The 24375-nt window shown below is 48.6% G+C and overlaps 1 protein-coding gene across 1 annotated transcript; it reads left to right on the forward strand.

Moving 5' to 3' along the window:
• The first annotated feature begins 2400 nt into the window (after window positions 1–2400).
• On the forward strand, window positions 2401–23830 carry FFAR4 (free fatty acid receptor 4). Its single transcript, XM_004427842.3, has 3 exons — window positions 2401–2967; window positions 11782–11910; window positions 23212–23830. The coding sequence occupies exons 1-3, from the start codon at window positions 2401–2403 to the stop codon at window positions 23599–23601; spliced, it is 1086 nt and encodes a 361-aa protein (XP_004427899.1). The 3' UTR covers window positions 23602–23830.
• Window positions 23831–24375: the final 545 nt, after the last annotated feature.

Raw genomic sequence — 24375 nt, forward strand, 5'->3', positions numbered from 1 at the left:
TGTGCTTGCGTGCCCAGGAAGACACAGTGCCAGTCAACATCCATCGGACTCCACACAAACCACTAGCTCTGGGTCATTCACAGTGTCAACATTAAACCCATTTACAAAGCTGGGTTTTCAGGGGTTACTGTGATAAGAAGCAGATACACGAAAATCCAGGTGGAGAAGGAAATGAGAGTGGCAGGCCCAATCAGATTCCCAGTTTTTTAGGACTCAGCAGGTGCGCCCATCCCATTAGGAAGTCCTTATGGTTACTAAAGAAGGAAACAAAAAATTTATTTTTCAATTCATGTTTATTGTTTTCCCAGGTGGCTACTAAATTGTTAGGACATAAATTCTTATTAAGTCATTTGGACCTAGCTGCCTAATAAATGGAGCGGATAGATACTTCTTTTGGCCTAGGAGTACCCTGAAGGTGATGTGAAAGGAGAAAGTTGGGGAACCTCTGCACTCACCATTTTGCCATGGGGAGAACTCTGGAGGGTAATGATGGAGGAGGCCTTCTAGCCCAGAGACCCCACGCTGGTCGTCCACTCTGGGGAAACCTCTTCCTGTCCCCACGGCACATCAGCCCATGAAAATGGAATCCTCTCTCTCCCTCCTCCTCTCCCTCTCCAGCCCTCTCCCTCTCTGTCACACACATACACACAGCTCTCCCTTCCCTCACTCAAAAACTAATACACCCTGACCCTGATCAGACAGTTGCCAAAGCCCATCTGAGTTCCCTTTATTTCAATCTCTTGCCCTTTTTCAACTGTGTCAGGAAGCAAACTGGCTCTGTTTTACAACTTGAATTTAGTCAAGGTTCAAGATGAACATCTCCCATTGACGTCTCTGCAATCTGCCCTTCAGGCAGAGATCACATTGTCAACTCAGCCCCACATGACACAATGATAAGCAGACAGGCAAATGCACCCCCTCCCTGGAGAACACCTCAGGCTGGTGCACCAGATCCTTAATAAATACACAAAGACAATTACAAGACGGAATGGGTCACTGGGAGAGGGCTACCAGCCCTTTGTAGTATGGCAAAGGGGAGAGAGGGTGAGGGCGTGGGTGGTGAGAGGGTGGCTGGCCAGGGAAGTGGTCACTGGGTCTAGGGCCACAAGCACCCCTCATTCTCTAACAGCCTAATTTACTATGGCAGAAGACTAGACAGCGGAAATGTGTGGGGCAGGGGCAAGAGATTTGGCTTTTATTACTAACCAGGGGCTACCTTGGACAAGTCACTTCTTGCTGTAACTCAGTTTCCTCATCTGTAAGGGGATTGGATTGTCCAGTGCTTCTCAAACTGGGGTGCCTGAGGCACGTTCACAGCCTGTGTGTGCACTTGAAAGCCCTGGAGTGTCTGTATACCTGGGGTATCAAGTTTATTCAAGATTTTGGGGGGCCCCACTCTTTTTACATGAAAGTGTTTTATATCGTTGCTCAGAATGCAAAATTTACATGCATTTTAATTATAGTAACTAATAATTGATGCCATTTCACGAGCAATTACTGTGTGCCAAGTGTTAATCTCATTACATGATCTTCACAATTACCCAATGAGATACTATTAATCCCATTTTATAGATGGAAAAAAGTAGGGCACGGAGAGATGAAATAATCCACCCAAAGTCATATGTGACAGCAATGATAAAACAAATGATTCCCTCTTCCCTCAAAAAATAAAAGACGTGGGGGGCTGGCCGGTGGCACAGTGGTTAAGTGCTGGCACTCCGCTTCAGTGGCTCGGGTCTTCGCAGGTTCGGATCCCCGGCGTGCACCAACGCACCGTTTGTTAAGCCATGCTGTGGCGGCGTCCCATATAGAGGACGACAGGCACGGATGTTAGCTCAGGGCTAATCTTCCTCACACAAAAAAATAAATATATAAAAGACCTGGGACCACTGTGAGGTGCTTTGGGATCTACTCCCAGACCCATGGGGCTTCTTTGGTGAAGCTTGAACCAGCACGTGCCAAAATGATCTCCAAAGTCCCGCTCTGACACTTCTAAATCAATTTTAGCTAAATTGGTGGATTTAGGGCTTTACACACCGAGTGCCACTGGAGGGTGAAGGCGGCTGGGGAGGCCTCGCGGGGGCTTGGGGGTGGGGTGGGGTTCACTAGGTGGGTGTCCGGCCCCTAGGGCGCTCGGAAACCTGCCAAGGGCGTGAGGCCTCTGCCTAGACTGCCGCCTCCTGCCCAGCCGGGGTGTATCCAGCCGGCGCCGCCGGGCGCTGGCACTTCCTCGTTCCCGCGCGCCCCAGGCTCAGCTCGCAACGCCCAGCGCTCCTCAGGCGGGAGGTGGCCAGAGGGGAGATGTCGCAACTGCCTCTCTCCCTCTTTCCCCGCCTTGGCGCACAGTCACCTCCCAGATGAGCGCGCTCGCAGACGGCTGCGGGCCGCCGGGCGCCGGGCATGTCCCTTGAGTGCACGCAGGCGGCGGGCACCGGGCCCCCTCGAAGCCTAGAGCGGTCCAACCGCACCCGCTTCCCCTTCTTCTCTGACATCAAGGGGGACCACCGGCTGGTGCTGAGCACCCTGGAGACCGTCGTGCTGGCGCTCATCTTTGTCGTGTCGCTGCTGGCCAATGTGTGCGCTTTGGTGCTGGTGGTGCGCCGACGGCGCCGTGGCACCACTGTCTGCCTTGTGATCAACCTTTTCTGCGCGGACTTGCTCTTCACCAGCGCCATCCCACCGGTGCTGGCCGTGCGCTGGACCGAGGCCTGGCTGCTGGGCCCGGTCGCCTGCCACCTGCTCTTCTACATGATGAGCCTGAGCGGCAGCGTTACCATGCTCACGCTGGCAGCCGTCAGCCTGGAGCGCATGGTGTGCATCGCGCGCCTGCAGCGCGGCGTGCGGGGCCCGGGGCGGCGGGCGCGGGCCGGGCTGCTCACGTTCATCTGGGTCTACTCGGCGCTCGCCGCGCTGCCCCTCTGCATCTTCTTCCACGTCATCCCGCAGCGGCTCCCCGGCGCCGAGCAGGTGAGGCCGGGCCGTGCGCGCGCCGGGCAGGTGTCCGGGGCGGGCTGGCAGGCCGGATCCGACGGAAGCGGTGACCTGGGTAATAAGATGATTAACAAATAACAGCAAAACAGTAATAGGCCGTTTGTTGCGCTTAATCGTTGTGTCACTGTGCCCGGCGCTGTGAAGTTTTATCTCTTAAATTTCTCTACAACCCTGCGATGTAACGCCCTCCAAAACGTTGTAAGAGGAGTCCCCCAAATTCCTACTAATACTTGGACAACTGCGAGGTTAGTGAAATCACAGGGGGCTTAACAGCCAGCCGGACGGAACTTCGGGGATCCGGAATGGCTACTGGCATTTTCTTGGATTCTGCTTTCTTGCTGGGTGCTACAGTACTCTTACTCTCACACCTACTTTACAGGTGAGGAAAATGAGGTATAAAGAGGAATAACCTTCTCAGGGTATCTCACCCTTAGTGCGAGGAGGAGGTGAGATCATGCTCAGCAGACTCAGCGCGACCTGGGGAAGGGTCCGTCTTTGAGAACCGGCAGACAGGTGCGTGTGGGTGGGCCGCGGAGAAAGGGCATTGGAGACCTAGAGACCCCAGACCCGATGCTGCCTCTAGGGGGTTTGTGACTTCCCCTCCCGGAGCCTCATTTTTTCCAACTGTGAGACGGAAGGATTAGACTAGACCACGGGATCTTACCCTGGGAAGCTTGCCTGATGGGTGGCTTCAGAGTATCCCGAGAGCCCAGAATGTTTCGCAGATCCCAGAGGCTGGACCGATAAGCTTCATTCCGGGCAGCGCGCCCACAGTTGTCATTAGGATGATGGGGGTGGGGGGGTTACCATCTAAAAAAGGTTCTGCGGACAGTTCCGGACACTGGCTGCGGTCTTCTCGAGTCTCGCGGTCCAGAATCGCGGGCGTAGTTCTCACTGCTGCCCTACTGCACGACTGCAGGTTTTGCGAGCCGAGATTCACCCCGGGACACGGGACCCAGGCTCAGGCCGGGGTGGAGGACAGTGGCCGGCGGTTCTGGCTGTCATCCCGGTGTGTTAGATCCTCTGCGCCTGGCGGGGGGTGGGGCTGGGAGGGAAAAGACTTAGGTCTGTGCCCCCTAGGGGAAGGCGCGAGTCCTCGTTCCTCTGCCCCCCCACCCGCCTCCAGTGGCTGCCAGAGGTGCGGTTCTCCACCCCTCCCTTTCCTTATGGAGGTCGCTGGTTTTCCGGCCCCGGGACTGGCGAGCTCAACCCTGCCTCTAGGACGGGGTGTGGGGCTACCTGAGCAAGCCTGGCACAAACCACAGTCCCAAAGAGAGGCCTGTGCAGTGACCAGAAGAGGGTAGGAGGGTAGGGAGGCAGTGGGGAATGAGAGGTCACCTGGGGGAAGGCTTCTAGTTGTGGAGGTGAACATAGTCCAAGGAGGGGAGGCCACCCTGGGTGAGACACTGAGCCTGGACCCAGAGGTGGGCTTCTCTGGGGGTTTCCCCAGACCAGTCTCTCACACAGGCCTTTTGTTGAGGGGTGGTGTGGGGAGAAGTCTGTATCCTGTGTAAGCAGTATCTTTTTTCTTTTTAACACAAGTCAAACTTGAAAGTCTCTTTCCTAATAGTTTATTGCTTGTGTGAGATACATTGTGAGGTTTTGGTTTGTTTGTTTTGTTTTAAGGCCTTGAATGACTAGAAGGCAGGGACTGTGTCAGGCCTGTGGCGCTCGATCAAAGAATGTGTAAGCCTGTGCTATGTCCCCTCAAGTGGGGGCCAGGAAAGCCAGGATTAGCTGAGCTGAGCTGGCGGGGTGTTCTTGGCACAGGCAGACCAAGGACCCTAGCTTAGTGGGCAGGCCTGCTCTCCTCAGCTTGGATACACCTGAAAATCGAGGTGGGTCACATAGATGCTTCTAAAATAAGTGGAAGACCAGGCCTCACCCCAGACCAATGGGATCGGCTGGGGGCTGGGGTTCTACCATCAGTCTTTTGATTTCTTAAGTTATTCTCTCATTGAGATACAATGTTTCTGCATTTTTCACAGAACTTGAGGGGTTTCTCCCCATTTCTTTTCTTACAGAAAAAATGACACTCAGGGAATTGAAGATCAAATACAATATGTCTTAAAGATGTCTTATGTTTCCAGACGTGTATCTTGTGCCTCTTCCTTTTACAATGGTTTTAAGGACACTCCCACGTAACTGGCAAAGCATGCTGAAAAATGAGGCTCTTGTCACCTCCCTGCCAAAAGCCCAAACTAAAAGTGCTTGCTGACATGGACACAGGCGGTAGTTTGAGTGAGAAGGCCTTTGCACACATGGGAGAACTTCGTGTCTCACCCCTCTGTATTTTACCCCCGTGAGGGCCTCTGTGTGTGGTTGGAGCCCTCTACAGCGCTTCTGGAATGACCAGAGTTGTTCTGCGAGATGCTTCTGTGGAAATCTGTGTTGTGGTGGCCTTCTCTCAGTCCCCGTTGGGGCCGGGCACACACACATTGTTTTAATGCAGAAACACTTCCTTGGTCTTAAGAGCCTTTGGAGAAGGATTTGGGCAAAGCCACTGAGAGAATGGGTCTGCAGAGCACCTCTGAAGATGGGGTGCCAGGTGACTTGGCTACAGGATCTATTCGTTGAAATTAGTAGAGTTGGAGAGAGGGACGTTGTAGTGAAAAACTGAGCCAGCCCTTTCCAGCGGTCCATCATCCTGTCTTTCCCCCTACCTGGCCCCCTGCCTCCCACTCCACCCTCCACATACCTGCCAGTAAACCAACAAACAGAAAAAGTCCCTGGTTCCTCAAGAGCTGTAACCTGAGCATGTAGGAAACATTTTATAGGTGAACAAACTAAGACTCGGGGGTTGGAGAAGTAAGTTGAAAAGAGGGAGAAATGAGGAAGAAAAAAAAAGCGGGGAGTGCAGCCATTTAAAGAAAGAGACAGAGGAGGATCCGGTCTAGACTGAACTGAGTCTCACATTTAAAATTAGCAGAGGCTTGTTTTCTCAATCCTTTACTCCCCGAGTCCTGGCTGTAGATTCTGCCTGCCCCCTCCCACTGGGACACTAAATATGGAGGTTTTGGATGGGGGACATTTTCCTACCTAAACCACTGGCTCAGAGAACTAACTAACCCCAAGCTCATGCTGGCTCCCTCCCCTCAAGGATCGCTAGCCAGGGCAACTGTGTCTCTCACAGCTTTCTGCTTATCTGAGCCCATTCCCCCGCCAAACAGGAAAATGATTACCATTGTCCATGTGGGCAGTGTGTGCCCAGCAGTCCAGGGTGACCAGACTCTCTAAAACTTCCCTGATGGGAGGATGAAATGATAGACAAGCTAGAAAATGCTAGATCATTTGTTATTAGGAGTGTAGGCTTTGGAATCAAACTTTCTGAGTTTAAATCCCATCTCTGCCATTTATGAGCTCTGTGACAGAGGCAGATGGTATCACCTCGCTATACCTCCCTTTCCTTGTTTGTGGAATGGGCAAGGTAACAACATTAACTTTATAGGATTGTCATGGGGACTAATGTTCAGTAAATGGGCCAACACCTGGCACATACACAGTTAAGCACTCAAGAATTGCCAGCTTTTATTAGTTTCCTTATCTTTGATTATAAACATTTTAAACATTCTTTAAACAGTGTAACTCTTCTGATTGTTGTAAAATAATAGACTACCATTGTAAAGGGTGGACACAGCCTGACAACTTAGACATCTCAGCCAGGTCAGCTCGGCCTGTTCCAAGGGAATTCCTGCCCGTGTGTGCAGTGGCCCTGCCAAGGCGGTTACCTTCACTGGCAGGTGGAGAGGACTGTCCACCCTGGCCAGAATGTGCTGCCCATTCATTCCGCAAACATTTACCAAGCACCCCTCCCCCCTGCCCCCACATGAGTCACATGACCAAGACATTGTCCTTCTCTTCAAGAAGGTCCATTTACTGAGCAGATGGTCCCAGACCCTGGCACAATTCGGTCCCCACAGTAACCCCACAATAGGCATTCTTATGTTTATTTTTCAAGGGAGGAAATGCCTAAAGTCACAGAGGAGGCAAAGGATGGAACCAGAATTTAGTCCAGGTATGTCCATTCCTTCTGGTGACATCTCCCATGAGTTCACACTTCCTTGGGAGCACCTGGTCCCCCTGCTCCACTCTACCCTGATTTAATACCAGGCCAGTGATGCCATTGTGTCTCTACTGAGTGTAGATTGGGTGAAGAGACAAACACGGTTTGTTTGCCTTTGTTAATATTAGAGGATACTTATAAGAAAGTAAGTCCATCTCTTGCATTGGTATTTTCTGTTGGGAAGCTGATAGGAGAGGAGATATCCAACTAGGATTCCCAGTTCCTTAAGATGACCTTGAAGTCTTCCGTTTTGTTTGAAGAAGTGGGACAGGGAGAACGATTTACAAAGGGGTCCCCAGGGGTACTCCAGGAAGAATCATTAGAGAAGCTGACAGGAAACAGCTGGAATCAGGAGGCATTTGCAAATATGGCAGCCAGTACAGGGAGGGGTCAGCATTTGAGCAGTGCCTATAGGTAGATGTCCCCGGCCACAGGCGTCTTCTTAGGAAAGAATGAGTGATATCTCAGCTGAGTGTGAAGATGAGAGGCAGTTAGCCAGGCAAGGTCGCGGGGGACTGGAGGGACATTACAGGCAGAGGAAATGGCCCACGTGTTGGCAAGAGATGGTGCTGGAAGGATTGGCAGGGCCCAACTGGAGAAGGGCCAGGTACCCTCCTTTAGGGAGTTTGGACTTATGACTTGAGACTTGGCCTTGTCTGGAAGGGGGCGGGTCAGTGAGAATGAGATACATGGATGGGTTGGATAGCTATTTAGGCAGAACTTAGAGGTTCCCTCTGAGTGGAGAGGGAGGAAGAAGGCAGAAGGCCAGTACTCGGGTTTCTGGCAGTTTGGGGAATGGCGGCTCCATGCCCCGAGTCGGTGACACAGGAGGTGGAAGCTTTTGGGGGTGAGACATTGGAGGTTTGCCATGCCTGTGAGGCATCCTGCAGAGATGTCCTCAGGGCAGTGGGGTGAGTCTGGGTTTCAGGAGAAGACTGGGCTGGACGGAGTAAATTGCAGCAGCATCTGCAAAAAGAAGCCATGGAAATGGATAAGATTGCCAGGGAGAGGTGGAGGTTGGGATGGGGATACAAGTCACACTTAACCATACTTAATGCCATTGTACGTGGCCTCCCGCCTTAATCCCTTCTGGTCCTGACTCTGAGCTCTGGCCTCTCCATGCCCCTCGGTGAAGCCCCATCCTTCCAGCTGACACAACCTCACCTGGATGCAGCTTTCCTCCACTCTCTCTGTCACCTGTAGCTCTCTGGGCACTTCCAGCTCGCTGCTCTGTATTGAAGTTTCCTAGTGCTTCTCTCCCTCTGAGTGCACCGTAGCCTCCTTGACGGCAGGGACCAGCCTTGCCCATCCTCACTGGGCCCTCACAGTAGCTCAGCCACCATTTGTCGGGCCATGCTGTGGTGAAGTCCCATATAAAGTGGAGGAAAATCTGCACGAATGTTAGCTCAGGGCCAGTCTTCCTCAGCAAAAAGGGGAGGATTGGCATGGATGTTAGCTCAGGGCTGATCTTCCTCACACACATACAAAAAAATCAGGGAACACTTCAAATGTGCAGAAAAAGTACAGAGAATATTATAACACTCATGCCCCCACCTTCCAGATTTGACTCATTGCCAAGCCCCTCTACAAGTCACAGCCTGGGTGAGAAAACCTTGAATCAAAATGACTTAAGTCAAATGGATTTTCCCACAGAAACAAAATCATAACACCACGTTAGATCTCTGACTGTGGGCCTGGTGCCTGCTTTTTTATTTTTTAATGAGAATAAACACTGCATTTAACCAATGATACCATATAAAGCTTTCTAAAGAGCATATAAATCAGTCATTTAGTCCACACAGGCCAACCACACTGTCTCTTAGTTTGTGTGTAGGGGTGCTGTGCAGAGTTCTTATCTTACTTCCTTATCACATTCTGTGCCTAGAGTGATTGCCACAAGGCAAAAGGTGAGAGAGTGTCTTCATCAGTCATGGAATTTGGGAGGCTTCCTGGGACGGGTTCATTGTCTTTGTTGAAAAAATAGCCGGTTAGATTTGCTAAACTATCATGGTAATCTATGTTTCATGTTTGCTCATCATTTCTTTTAAAAATTAACTGCCATTTTTTCGCTTTTATAAAAGTAATATAGGCACATTATGGAAAATTTAGAAAATTCAGATAAGCCAAAAGAGTGAAAATAACTTGAGTCCCACCTAGAAACAGACACTGTTAATTATCTGGGGTGTATCCTTTCATTTTCTCTATGCATATGTGTGTGGGTGTGGGTGTGGCTGTGTGGGTGTATGCATAGGTGTGTATCTGTTCATTCACACCTATGCATTTTCTTCAACAACACTGGGCTAATATAGGCATATTGTTTAGGGATCTACATTTTTGCCCCTAATGTAGGGAGAACATCTTGCTGTATCGTTACACAGTCTTCCGCAAAATCTTGTTAATCCTGGAGAGATTTTGGCAGACATTCTGGAGAAGGCTTTTGGAAAGAGTTGGGGCATCTTGGGGGTTTAAGAAATGGTTCTGGGGTCATCTGTTTTTCTGCCCTCCCTGTACGTTTTCCCATCACAAGTATAGGAATTAGAGACCAAGTCATGTTCAGGGCTGGAATCTGTTTCTTCTGATTGCTGCTTCAATATATCTGCCTGTCTGTGTTGCCCACCAGTGTACTGGAATGAGGGGTCCATGGTGGGCAGAGGTCTGAGTACAAGTGAAGGCTACATGGATTATCTAAAGAGCCATGGTCACTGCACCATCGTCAACGTGCCAATATTCAGAAGATCCTTGAGAGACACACGTTTCTTTCCAATCACTAAAATGTAGAAAGATCTCATTAGCTTTCTCCTGTTAGTTGTAGATAGTGGGGATGGGGATGGAGAAACAAGTTTTTGGAACGTCCAGTACATTCGTGAGCCATCTAAACAAAATAGGAAAAGGAAGCAACATTCTCACCCCCCTTGTCAAGGTACAAATATAATTAAAGCAATCTCCCCTGCTGGACTTGCCTTAGAGTTTTCTTGGTAGGTCCCTGGATATCCTTTATCACCACTTAGCTCTTAGGGGAAAATATTGTATGACTAAAAAGCACTACACCTTTAGTTTTGTAGACTATTGTTTTAGGAAGATGTTTCTAAGCCTTAGTTTTCTCCTCTGTCTAATGGGAAAAATAATAATATGCATTTCAACAAGGTTGTGATGAACATTCAATGAGATAATATATGTAAGTGCTTCCTGGCCCAGAATAAATGGTCAGTGACTAGTAGATGTTACTATTTTCTGCTGATACTGAATAGGAAAAGAAGTGACTATTTGACTGTATTTTGAGTTTAGCCACTCAAGTATGATACATACTGGGAAATAATAAAAATTCTTTGCCTTTGCCTGTATAGCATTCAATAAATATTGGTTGAATGAATGAATGGTGCTATGGATGATAACACTACTTCTGGACATTGGTTAAGATGCCTTGTCCACCAAAAATCAATAATGTGGTCTTTTTACACAGAATGCTCTCTTAAAAATCTGTTCTATGGGGCTGACCCGGTGGTGTAGTGGTTAAATTTGTGCCTTCCACTTTGGTGGCCCGGGGTTCGCAGGTGCAGATCCTGGGAGCAGACCTACACACCGCTCATCAAGCCATGCTGTGGCAGCATCCCATATAAAGTAGAGGAAGATGGGCATGGATGTTAGCCCAGGGCCAATCTTCCTCAGCAAAAAAGAGGAGGACTGGCAACAGATGTTAGCTTAGGTCTAATCTTCCTCACCAAAAAAAAAAAATTCTGTTCTACATGTCTCTGGAAGCGTTTAGGGCAGCTTGTTTTCTAAATAGTTTTGTTCCCATAGTCAAGCAGCCATGGGAAATTTGTGTTTGGGAGGAGAGAGAGCTAGCTAGCTAGATAGGTAGGTATGTCTCTTTTCACTGACTGATTTATTCATTGGAAGGAAATTGTTGCAGCAGCTCTTAGTAACTATCTAATAAGGTCTCCATGTGTTTTGGGGTTTGTAGTTAGTGTCAGACATTTGAATTCAACACAACACAGTGATAGCAGCAGGGTCCCAAACCTTCATGCTCTTCTGCCACATTCCAGTGGTTTTCCATCTTGAGCTGATGGAGAATTGTGGTTGCGCCTCGGCTTTGGGGCTGTGTAGTGTGCTGCTCTGGAGGAGAGGCACAGGAAGACAGAGTTCCTGAGTCTGGCGCCGGTATTGTCTTGGAGTAAACCATGGCCTTCTTCGATGCCACGTGACACATTTTAGATGTTTAAACATCCCCCAAATGAACACTTAACACCTGAACATAGCCCCTGTTGCCGTCAGTGTACATAGTGACTGCACTGAAACCTCGTTCCTGTTTTTCTATGCTTGTTTGGAGCTTGTCACTTCCAGTCAACATAAACTTTCAGGGGTCAGGTTTTTTGCCTGTAAAATGAAGGACTTGAAAGAGAAGGCTGAAAGGCTCTTTGCAGCTCAATGTCAGGAAGTGGACAGAACACTGGCCCTGGAATCACACCTGGGAACTGACTCTAGCTCTTACCAGCCTGTGACCCTGAGGCCCAGTTGCCTCCCCTGGAGAATGGGAATGATAATTAGGGTTATTCTGAGAGTCAGAGGCAAATGATTTGTAAGTGGGGCTGTGTGGGCTGTGGAAGGGGTTCTGGGATTTCTCGTCATACCAGTTGTATAACAGGGCCAGGTCACCCCTAACGGGGACTGAGCTGAAGGCCAGATGAGAAGCCAGAATTTAAATGATGTTCTCTTCCTTTTGTAACTAGGAAATTTCAATTTGCACACTGGTGTGGCCCAGCATTGCCGGAGAGATCTCCTGGGATGTGTCATTTGTTACTTTGAACTTCCTGGTGCCAGGACTGCTCATTGTGATCAGTTACTCCAAAATTTTACAGGTATGTTTGCTTCAGGCGTTATGGCTGAACGTCGCTCAAGCTTGAGGTGTTTCAGGTGGAAGCTTAGCATTTCCTGTCAGAAGTTACCTTAGGCTTCACGCCAGTCCAATCCTGGTTACGGCCCTGACCAACCCCTCTGCAACACTGAGGAAGGAGAGTTTAGTATTTTAAAAAAAGGTTACATCTTTGTGATTATTATTATTTTTTTATAGAGCTTTTTTTTTTTTTTTTTTGCTGAGGAAGATTCACCCTGAGCTAACATCTGTTGCCAATCTTCCTCTTTTTGTGTGAGAGCCACTGCCACAGCATGGCCACTAACGAGTGGTGTAGGTCTCTGCCCAGGAACCAAACCCAGGCCATCAAAGTGGAGCACGCCGAACTTAACCAGGCCACTGGGGCTGGCCCATGATTGTTATTATTATTTTTTTGCTGATCAAAATAAAGACATATAAAAGTGTATAACACAGAAACTAAAAGTCATCTCTACTCCCATTGTTAACAATTCAAAAGTACATTTTTTCAGGTTATTTTTCTTGTAAATTTATATATATACACATATATACAAAATACTTTTATGCTGTGTGTATATGTATGTGTGTGTGTATACATATATATGTGTCATATATATGATGAATCATATAAAATGGTCAAATATCGACTATTCACCATGCATCAAGCCCATGTTTGTTTTGTTTTGTTTTTCAGATTTGAGATAATACTGTCTGCTCCATAACTTTCTTTTTTCTGGTTAACACTATATCGTAACATCTTTCCATACCAGTTCCTGTATTGCTGTCTCATTATTTTTAGTGGCTTCATGGTCTTCCGTCATACAAATGTGACACAATTTATTTTATGGGCCTTTGGGTTGTGTCCATTGTTTCCTCATCACGAACAGCAATGTAGTGATAGAGAATGTGCACTTTTAAAACCTTTTTATTGAAGTATAATGTACCTACAGGAAAGCACACCCAGCGTACATGCACAGCTCACAAACCGACCACACTCCCAAAAGCAGCTCCCAGAAACAGAAAGAGAAATAGAACATTCCAGAAGCCCCTCCTGCTACCTTCCAATTGCTGCCCCCCACTCCCAGGGGATGCGCCTTTCAGAAGTGTGCTGCAACAGGAAATGATCTCTACCTTCGAAGCGAGTGGGTACAGCGACAGAAAGAAGACCCGCCAGCCTGCGTCCTGCCTCTTGAGGCAGCCCTGTTACATGCACGGCGCTGGCCCAGGCAAACAGTGTGGACATGTGTTCACGCTCATTTTAGGTTTAATGCAAAACCTCTGAGTCCTCTCGGAGGTTTACAGTTGTTGAATCTTGGTTTTATAGCATATTATGGGTCATCTGGCAAACAAATATATTGAAGTGGGGCCCTGTGGGTCCTGCTCGCTGTCTGGCCACTTGAATGGTCCTTTCTTTGTACCTGAGGACCTGTAACCTTCTTAGACGCTCAGAACGCAAAGCCAGGCCAACCTCCACCCGGGTCTGCTAATCCCTGGGCCCGTGGAGATAGCCCTCATGTTATTCCATAGCCTCTTCCCCACCAGTTGTCCTGTGATCCCCTTAAGTGATGCCCCACTTAGGGCTTGTGCAAGGGTAAGAGTCAGGCCTGGAGTTGAGGTCTGTAACGTGCTTGCAATGGGGGCCGGGCATGTGTAAATGCTATGTAAGTGTTAGCTGTTATCATTATGTAAAAATAACTGAGGGAAAAGGGAAGACAAATATAGAATGCATTTTTAAAAATTATTTAGCCAATACTTGTGTACCATTTAAAATGTGTCAGGAACTTAACTCATTTAATCCTCAAAAGAATTACAGGTGAGGAAACCAAGGCACAGAGAGGTTAAGTAACTTGTCCAAGGTCACACAGCCCATAAGCAGCAGTAGCAGGATCTAAACCCAGGCAGTCTGTCCCCAGAGTCCCAACACTAATTCTTCAGACATTTGTTAAGAATCTGCTCTTGCAAAATGTTGGTGGGGAGTGGAGATTGGTCAAGAGTGAGCACATCACATTCTCTATCTAGAAGGAGCTATAACACAAGAAAGGGGAGGGGGAGACAGACAACAGCACTGCTATTTAATGCAGTGAAACCCTGAAACAAAGGTGGATGATGCTGAGAGTTAGTGTGCAAACATTTTGCAAGCTGTTAAATGCTACACAAATGTAAGAGATGAACAAGGGATAAAAGAGAGAAGAGCAAAGGGCCATGAAAGACAGACGCAGAGACATGAAAGGGGTATTTTAATAGTCTGGCTTTGAGTCCTGGATCTGCCACTTTCTTGCTGTGTGGCCTTCGGCAAGTTACTTACCTTCTCTGAACCTCAGTTCCCTCATCTGCAAAACCATAACTCCAACAGTGTGAGATTGTTGTGAGACATGTAAGAGACGCTGCTGGTGGAACTAGAGTGCCATGCCTGCCCGTAGCAGGGGGTGAATAAATGACATGTGTTGTTACCTGTTAGGCAAGGCTGTTCCTCTAACCCTTCTCTCACAACATGCTGGGAAAAGGTACCGCCGAGATTTTTGAGATAATAAACAGCAGAGCCCAGACGTGGAGCATGGCAGGAACGAGGAACTGACAAGAGAGCGGGGTTGGTCAACGCGGGCGGCGGCGTTTGCCCTCTTCCCCTTGGGCGGTCCCACGCCTGAGTCCCTCAGAGGCCAGAGGGTCTGGGCAGCCCCCTTTCACTCACACCTCACACTGCTCAGCCGCCTGCTGAGGGAGGATTGAGTGCAAAGGATTCTGTGCAAAGTTTTCCCAGCCCCTCCATCTTTTTCTCGGGCCAGGGCCCACCTGGACACATTCCAGGATACCCCAAGAGCCCTGACAATTGGAGGAGGTGTCTTCTTCTCCATTTGCCTCTAAACCGCAGTTCATCGCTTTCCAGACACTTTGCAGATAACCCATGGCCGGCCTTCGGTTCTCTCATCGCAGACCCCAGGACAGCTCCTGGATGGAACAGAATAGGTATCATGACTCAGTTCTGAAACAGTACTGAGTGATGAGTCAAAGATAGAATTTAGATCCCATCACTTCCCTCACACCTGGAGAAAAATCCAAAGCCCTCACCTTAAGGCCATGTGTGATCCAGCGCCTGCCTGCCCCTCTCCCCTCTCCCCTGTCCACCTTGGCTTTGGGGCTGTTCCTTACACATGTCAACATGCTGCTGCCTCAGGACCTTTGCACCTGCCATTTCCTCTCCTCCATCTCTTGGATGTCTGCATGGGGCACTCCACCACTTCATTTAGGTCTCTGCTCAAAGGGCTCTTCCCCAGAGAGACAGCCCATCATTCTCTAGTCCCTTACCCTGATTTATTTCTCTTCAAAGCACATATGACCCCTATGTGTCCATTTCTGTGTATTTAGTTGTATATCATCTGTCTTGCCCACTAGAATGCAAGCTCCATGAGGGCAGGGACTTAGTTTTGTTTACTGCTCTAGCTCCATGCCTAGGACAGAGCCTGGCTTCTTCATTGTTGGTGCTCAATAACCATTCACTGAGTGAGTAAGACACAAACCTCGGATCACACGGAAAGGGCCAACAGCACCTTCTCCTTTTGGGCAGTGGGAAAATCACTGGGCAAAGAGTCACGGGACCCAGATTCTAGTCCAAGCTTTATTACTGTGTGACCTCAGGCAAGTCACTTAACTAATGTGGGCCTCAATTTTCTCTAGAGCCAAATGGGCCCAGTGGATTGTTTAACACCAGAACCTGAGAGTGCAAATATGATAATGTTTTGAGCAGACTTTAATATGAAAGAGATCTAAGAGATCTTATATTGCAAATATAAGACTTTTAACAAATTACCTTCCATCCCACTAGCAAAACTGGCTGCTGCTCATTTCCCTATGACATTTGTCCTCACTTTGCACCTGTGGGTTTGCCAGGCTGGTAACTTGGAAACAGGTAAGCTGCCAGGTGGATGGAGTGTCTGGGCAGACCCTCCTAGCTTGCGTCTCTCTCCCTCTGAAGATATTTATAACTCAGAGACACTCAACCAGCTTTTCTACCAAGCTTTTTCTGTCAAGAGCGTAACTCTGTAAACTCAACTGAACATCAACGTTAATTAGCTATATTCCTAGAGACACAATTAGCAAATCATTCAAAGCCATAGGACATTGTCATAACTACACCACCCACCACTTTTCCACCAACCCCACCTCTCACCTGTCACTATTGCCTCTAACTCGGGTTTCATCTCTAGGCCTGAGCAGTGCCTCTTTCAAATCAAAGCAAACCTGATCTTTTATTCCTCTACAGCAGAGTCTCCTCTAAACGGCTCTCTAGAACTCCATGAGACATTAGATGTTAGAAAGCGTTCCATGATCAAGTGAGTTTGGGATATGCTGGGTTAATCAAAGTTAAATGGGTTTCTTTGCTGCAGGACTTCTCAGAGCCTTTATTATGCTAATGTACTTTGAGACTCTCCAGCACAGGAACAGAGTAGGCACCATTGCTAAATCTGACTGCAGACCCCCTTTTCCCTGGGGGGAAAACCATCTCTCTGGACTGGTGCTCCATGGAATCTCCTTTGGGAAATGCTGCTCTAAAGTTCCGGCTCTGGCTGCTGGTTCTGCCCTGGACAGGGATTGAGAGCAGGTCTCCCCCGGGCTCTTCCCTTCCAGGCGGCTTCATATGCTCAGGCCAGTGGCTTTATCCCCACTTCTGCCTTCCCTGCTCCCTCTTTCCTACTGACTCAGGCATGCTGCACATCTTCAGTGGCTTTTTCCCATCAACAGTTTCCCAGGGTAATAGTGTCCCAGACACTCACTCCCCAGTGCCTTTGGTCAGGCTGTAGAGCAGGCTGTCGATGCCGGCTGCTGGGGCTCAGTTTACACTGTCACCCAGCAACCATTGCCGTGGCAAGATGAGATGCTTCCACTCTTCGTGACAGTTTGCATGTTTCTTGTTCCCCCTCCCCACTTGCCACATACACAGTAGAACGGAAGGGCAGGGTGGGCAGGGCTGCTGTGTTTCTTGCTGTATATCCAACACCTATACGAGTGCTGGACATACAGTCAGGGCTCAAGAAATATTTGTTGAATGAGAGAGTGAGCATGTGGCTTGAAGTTGGAAAACCCTCATCTATCTCAGCGCTTAACCAAGAGATGGAGTCTGTTTCATTCACACCATTTCATAACGTGAAGGTGTTTGGGAGTGAACGCGCAGCCCTTGCTCCACGCCTGACCCTCATTCTCCAGCTTTGGGGCCTGCTTGCCGGCGGTGGAGAGGGAGTGGGCCTTCTGGAAAGACGGAGTCTATCGTCTGATGATTCTAATCGGGAGGTTGCTGATTGACCAAGCAGCCCCCAAAGGAGACCCAACCCCTAGGGGCCCGAGCTGTGTCACCCTGCACCCACCTGTCAGCACCACGGTCTGGTGGCATGGTTCGGCAAAGAGGTGTGAGGTGGGGAGAAGATTCCCTCATGGCCTTCAGACACTCACGTGAGCGTGAAGGCAACGAGTCTCAAAAAGCGACTTTACGAAAGACTAGACTGTTGGTGGTGAACACGACGCAGTCTATACAGAAACTGAAGTATAATAATGCACACCTGAAATTTACACAATGTTATAAGCCAGTAGGACCTCCACAAAATAATTTTTAAAAAACCTCTTAGAAAAAAAAAAGAGGGTGACTTTAAAAAGTGACTCTCTTCCAAGGACTGGGGGAAAACTCCAAGTCTGTTGTCCTGGATTAGTGGTTCTTACACTTCAGTGAGCAAGAATCTCCTGGGGAGTGGATAAAAAGTGCAGATTTCTGGGCCCCACTCAGACCCACAGAATCAGAGTATCTAAAGGTGGGCCCAAGATTTGCATTTTATCGAGCGCCAGGTGACTCTGATGCGGGTGACCCCGGACCATGTTCCTGGGAGCTCTGTCCCCTCTCCCGGTAGTGGCGTGCCCCAGTGGTGAAGACTCGGGTGCCTCCCCTGAGGCATGCCTCCCCCACCTGACCGTTAGGCCTTGAGCAAGTCACTTCACCTCTCAGAGCCTCCATCTCTGGTCCCCAAAATGGGGTAATGACAGAACCTATCCCATAGGCTTGTTTTAGAATTAAAGTTAACCCGCAAAGGTTAATTGAGTATTTAATTTAATCTAAAAGCACGTGAAGCATTCTACACAATGCCAGGGACACTTGAAACCCTGGATAAAAGTTGATGGATGAGTCTTGCCATCTAATGTGGGGAAGGGAGCAGGGAGGAGCCACATTTGATTATAATGGGACCATTTTCCTTCTCACTCCCTAAAAGCTGTGGGAACCGTGGACAGAAGGAAATGGTAGCATCAGTCGGTGTTAACAAAACCCAACCACGATTCACTTGGCCCATGCATCAGCCCTGTTTGCTCAGAGTCATTGTCAGGCACTTGCTAGAAGCCCGGTTACAGAAGCCACAGGGCTGCCCAGTCCCCAGGGAGCCTGCAGTCTGGCGGTGAGGGGGGGTGGGGAGGTGGAGGTGGTGTCAGAGGTGAGAACAACATCCAAGACATAGTATACATGTCAAGGGCCTTGTGAGTCCCTGAAACAAAGCGCTGCAGGATGCCAAGAGGGAGATGAACCGGAAAGCCTTCTCAGAGTTCCTGGCATTAGACCTTGAAGTTAAAGGCTAAGCAGAAGAATTTCCATTGATGGAGATAGCAGAGGGTGGGAAGGAACTAGCTGAAGATTAAGAGCATGGGCTGGAGTCAGACTGCCAAGGTAGGGAACTCAGCTCTGCAACATCTTAGCTGGGTTCTATTGGGCAGGTTCCTCAACTCTTTGAGCCTCAGTTTCCTCATCTATAAAATGGGGATCATCAAGTACAAATGTCACAGCATGATTGGGAGAATGCAAAGAAAAAAACAAAGTGATAGGTACAAGGCCAGGCAAATGGTATATGCTCAATAAATGTGACCTTCCATCAACATCGCTCATTCAAAAAATATTCATAAGACACTGTACCTAGGACTCCATTGTTATGGCAGGGTAATGTGGACAGCCCAAGGGATGATGCTGCTTGGAATCACCCCGTATGTTCTCCCCAGGTTGCACTTAGGCCTAGAGTGACACCCCTTCTCAGAGGTGGTGTCATTTCCCTGCAGCCTCCCTACTCCCCCCCTGCCCAACTGTGACTCTCCCAGGTCTATTGGCCAAGGGGGGCTCAGGTTGACCGGCTCTCACCTAACTTTGATTCTACTCCTCCAGACTTGGATGTGCCCATGTGACCTCCAGCATATGGGTCTGAGATGGCGGGCTGTGTCTCCCGAGCAACCCACCCTGCAGAGCAGGCAGTGGAGGGGAGAGCTGAAGAGGATGGCAACCCTGTTGGAGCCTTTTATGCTGTGGCTCATCTTTAGCTCAACGGAGCTGGATTTCCACAGATGGGAACTTTGACCCTTTATCATTATAAAGGAGTGAACTTTAACAAGTTATTCAAATTCCTGAGATTCAATTTCCTCATCTCTGAAGTGGGAATAATAACAGTATAAATCCAAAGAGTAGTTGTAAAGATTCAATGTGACAATTTAGAAAACAAATGCGTGGCACAGTGCCTGGCACACAGTAGCCTCCATTAAGCTCAGGGATCCAGATTCCTACTGCCCTTGTTGTTGGGGAGTGGGTCGGGGGGAATGGGGCCTGTTCACCTAGCGTCTGTGGCCCTCGTCCCCATCAAGTAGTAGACCTGAACTACTACCTGGAAGCAAACAAGAAATTGCATTTAGTCATAAAACAATTAAATGGCTATCCTTTAATTAGCTAGTTAGAAGTATTCTAAGGAGAATATTTTAAGCCATTCTTTTTTTTTTTAAAGATTTTATTTATTTTATTTTTTCCCCCCAAAGCCCCAGTGGATAGTTGTGTGTCGTAGCTGCACATCCTTCTAGTTGCTGTATGTGGGACTCGGCCTCAGGATGAACGGAGAAGTGGTGCCTCGATGCGCACCCGGGATCCGAACCCGGGCCGCCAGCATCGCAGCGCACGCACTTAACCACCAAGCCACAGGGCCGGCCCTATTTTAAGCCATTCTGATCTTGGAGTCAAACTTGCCCAAATTGTGAATGATGCTAATTGCCTTCGAATTGCTTCCTCTCTTGAGATTCAAGAATCTTAGGGGAACGGGCCTAGGAAGGCCAGCACAGCGCTAACAATGAGATTTGTGGCCATTCAAGTCTCCAGACGTGTAAGCACCCACTGTGGCCAGCAGCCTGCTCCTGCAGGAGAAGCAGAAGGACACAGGACCAGACTCAGCAGACGGGCATTAGCAAGGACCGCAAATGTGGCCAAGACATTCTGAATTGGATCTCTTCCCTGGGGCCAGGGGTCACAGGCTAGAATGAAGCCTGTCAGGCTAGCAGATACAGTGTCCCACCACATCCTGGAGTGGGTGTGCGCCAGTTTGTCCCTCACCCACCCCCAACCTCTTGGCATCGTTGAAGCTGAGCAAGGGGTAGGGGACAGCAGGCCTTCTGCCCTCTGGCTATGCCTAGAGGACAATTAGAATCAGGCAGAAGGGCTGGACACTGTTTGTGTCCCCAGGGCAGCCTGCACCTGAGCACTGGACTCTTTCCAGCTGCCCCGGAGGTCAGACCCACCCAACGTGTCCACCATCTTGTGCCTGGAGATACACTTAAATGGCAGCTCCACTTTCTCTTTCACAGACGCAGCTTTCATGGGGTTTTGGCTCTCTGAAGGGAACACTTCCAAGGCTTCTGTTTTCAAAGGAGCTTGACTAAACCCTCTCTCAGGAGGCCTATTTCTTCACCTGTGGAAGGAAGGGGTGGAGTAGGCCCTGGCTGCTCAAAGTGTGGTCCTCGGACCAAGAGCAGCAGCAGCACACAGGAGCTTGTCAGAAATGCCGGATCTCAGCTCCACTCCAGACCTGCTGAACCAGAATCGACATTTAGATAAGATCATGCTGTGTGTCTCATGGGCACAGTCAAGTCTGAGAAGTGCTGCTCGAGTGACGCACGGGCCCCATTCTGCTCCAACACTGCGGTTCTGAGATGTTATGAAGCGTTTGCATGTTCCAAACATACTGTTGTTATGTGGGTCAGTGGGACGAGAGGCCCTGCAGGGCTTTATTTTAATCTGGTCAGCCTGCTTCAGTTGATGGGCCATTTCCATGTCCAAGGCTGCCTACTGCCAACTAATAACCAGCCTCTCTGACTGACGCTGAAGCAAGACTCTCTAACTGAACAGACTGGACAGGAGACCCTGGAAGTAACAAGGTCTCCCAAAAGAAGAGTCCAGAACTCCCTTCTAAACCCATGTAACCAAGGTTGCCATCCTTGCCCACAATCCCTCTGCTGTAATGTTGGCCCTGCTCATTAGTACAAAATATTAGAAGTCTTAGCATTTCCACTGTTAGGAATTTATTTTATTGATACGCTTACCTAGGTGAGCAAAGATACGCATGAGGATGTTTATCCCACCGATCGTCACCTCTCAACTGGGGGCATAAATATGAAATGGTTTTGATTTCTCAACATATGTCACCAGCACTGCTCTGATCAGCTTCTCTGTCTTACTGGGAAGGGCAAACTTTAATGACACCTAAGTCTGATTCCAGAACTTTCCCGTCATTTTGGGGGCATACCTGCTTATTTTAATCCATCAATCTCATGGTCAATTTAAAGCTTCCCCCTCCCCACAGTGCAGGATGGGAGTGGGGTGGGTGGGGGAGGAGGATGGACTGCTCTGTCCATGCCCCAATCTCCCTCATGGACAAGGAACTGCATGATGCCCATGTAGGGTGGCTGTCCCCTTCTGTTGGTCATTGCCTCTGACTCCATGTAGCTCGTGGTGGTGCCAACAGACCCTGCTGATTAGGGGATCATTCAGCACCACCCCACCCTGGACCCCACGCATTGGTGAGCCCTTCCCAGACCCAGCTTCATTTTTGGACTGACACCTGGCAGCAGCTGTCCTAGCAAATGAACAGCCTCCACTCATCCACCTTCCATAACGCCCAACTCAGGAGCCTATGGTGAGATTAGGATCCATTTTCAACTGTCCCTAAGAACGGAAAGGAACCCAGTGCTGGGGTTCAGTGCTCCCTTTCTGCCTGGTCGGGCCACACCCTTACGCCATCTCCCATTGCCTTCTTCCCTGCCCAACAACCTGGAGGGGAGAGGAGAGGGACAAGTATGTCTTCTGCCATTTCAACCAGTACCTATACCACCTCCCCCACACACAGACAAAAGGCTAAATAAATCAAATACCCATCAGTAGGGGCCTGGATAAATTGTGGTACAGCCACACTATGGAATCACTAACAAGATAAGAAGAATGAGGGGCTGATATGGAATGAGCACCAAGATACACTGCTAAGTGAAAAAGAAGCAAGGTTCAGAGTGAAGTGTGTAACATGGTCCCATTCGTGTACAAAGCAAAAGTGCAGATGCCTACAATCCCATAGCCAGGCATATGTATGGAGGAAAAGCATTTCCAGAAGGACATACAGGAAACCATTCACTTTGGTCGCTTCTAGGGAGTGGAAATGCAGGAGACAGGGCCTAGAGGCCTTATATTTTTTATTTGATCTCCTTCAGTATCATATTGAGTTTGTTCCTTTTATACAATTGATTACTTACCTCTTTTAAAAAAAGAAATAACAGGGAAAATGTGTGTCTTACTCTGTTCAGACTGCCATAACAAAATACCACAGACTGGGTGGCTTATAAACAATAGAAATTTACTTCTGACAGTTCTGGAGGCTGGAAGTCCAAGATCAAGGCACCAGCCTGGTCAGGTTCTGGTGAGAGCCCTCTTCCAGGCTGCAGACTGCTGACTCCTCGCTGTGTCTTCACGTGGTGGAAGGGCCGAGGGAGCTCTCTCTTGGGCCTGTTTCATAAAGGCACTAACCCCATTCATGAGGCCTTCATCCCTGTGATCTAATCACCTCCCAAGGGCCACCTCCTAATACCACCACCTTGGGGGTTAGGTTTCAACATATGAATTTGGGGAGACACATTCAGACCATAGCAAGGTGCTTCTATTCATGCATCCCTCTTCTACACCATCCATTGAAAGCTTTTCACTTCCCTTCATCAACTCTGTTTACAACATGGATGATTTTCTGCCTTATTTCTCAGGAGGCCAGCCAGGTGCCCCATTTCTCCAGTGCATCCTAATCACAGGCAGAGTGCCAGGCCTCTGAGAAAGGACCTCTCTCCACATAAAGTTCCAAAGCCAAATAGCCCCAGTGTAGTGGAGATGGCCGATTCCCACTCCTGGGCCCTCTGCTCCTCCTAAATCAAAAACCCTAACATCTGCAGTAAAACATGGCTCCAGCTCTGTTTTGTGTTCCTGCAGATCACAAAGGCATCAAGGAAAAGGCTCACAGTGAGCCTGGCTTACTCGGAGAGCCACCAGATCCGCGTGTCCCGGCAGGACTTCCGGCTCTTCCGTACCCTCTTCCTGCTCATGGTCTCCTTCTTCATCATGTGGAGCCCCATCATCATCACCATCCTCCTCATCTTGATCCAGAACTTCAAGCAAGACCTGGTCATCTGGCCGACCGTCTTCTTCTGGGTGGTGGCCTTCACGTTCGCCAACTCGGCCGTAAACCCCATTCTCTACAACATGTCACTGTTTAGGAACGAATGGAGGAAAAATTTTCGCTGCTTCTTGTTCTCAGAAAAGGGAGCTATGTTTACAGACACGTCTGTCAGAAAAAATGATTTGTCCATTATTTCCAGCTAACTAATTTTTCTCTATAGGCAGAGTTTGTCACTCTCCGGCAAGCCATGGCATGTTTTCAAAGCGAGTTAATTTCCAGGACCATCACACCAGTGCACCCTGCTTCAAGAAAATGTAACCTATGCAGATACACATTTACAGCACCATCAAATTAAGGGATGATCATTCAGTATAACAATTTTATCCTTTCTAAAAGGATTTGTGATGGGTTCCTTTAAATGTGAACTTTTTCAGTGTGTTTGTAATATGACTGAATTTAATAAATTTTAATTTATAACTGTTCAGCAATCACATCTCCTGCATATAAAGCCACACTTGGCTGGTTTCTGTAGTGAGTCTTGGAACTGATCTAGGACCCAAATTTTTCCTCTGAAGGGTCATGGCCACCCTAGACTTGCAAGTCCTCAGGCTCATTCATTAATGTCAAGAACACTAGAAGAATTTCCAAGGAACAATTAAAGGTGACATTTTTTATTTCATTTATAAGAAATGCCATGGAACCCTTTAGGAGAAGCAGTGTCATGAAATCATAGAGAAGATAGGATGACTCGTAAACCGATTGAGAGTGAGAGCATGAGTGAGTCCCTTCATTGATCCACCTGTCAGATGCCTCTTAAGCACGTGCCGTGGCCACCAAGTGTTCTTGGTGTTGGGAATACAGTGGTGACCCAGACAGCCATGGCCCCTGCCCTCCTGAAGCTTGCCTACCTTCTAGTCAGGGGGAGAAACTAAACCGAAGTCAATAAATAATATAGCATCATGGAGTGAATTAACATC

This window comes from Ceratotherium simum, chromosome 6, assembly GCF_057802395.1.
Source record: "Ceratotherium simum simum isolate JZ-2026a chromosome 6, ASM5780239v1, whole genome shotgun sequence".
Classification (NCBI taxonomy): Eukaryota; Metazoa; Chordata; class Mammalia; order Perissodactyla; family Rhinocerotidae; genus Ceratotherium; species Ceratotherium simum.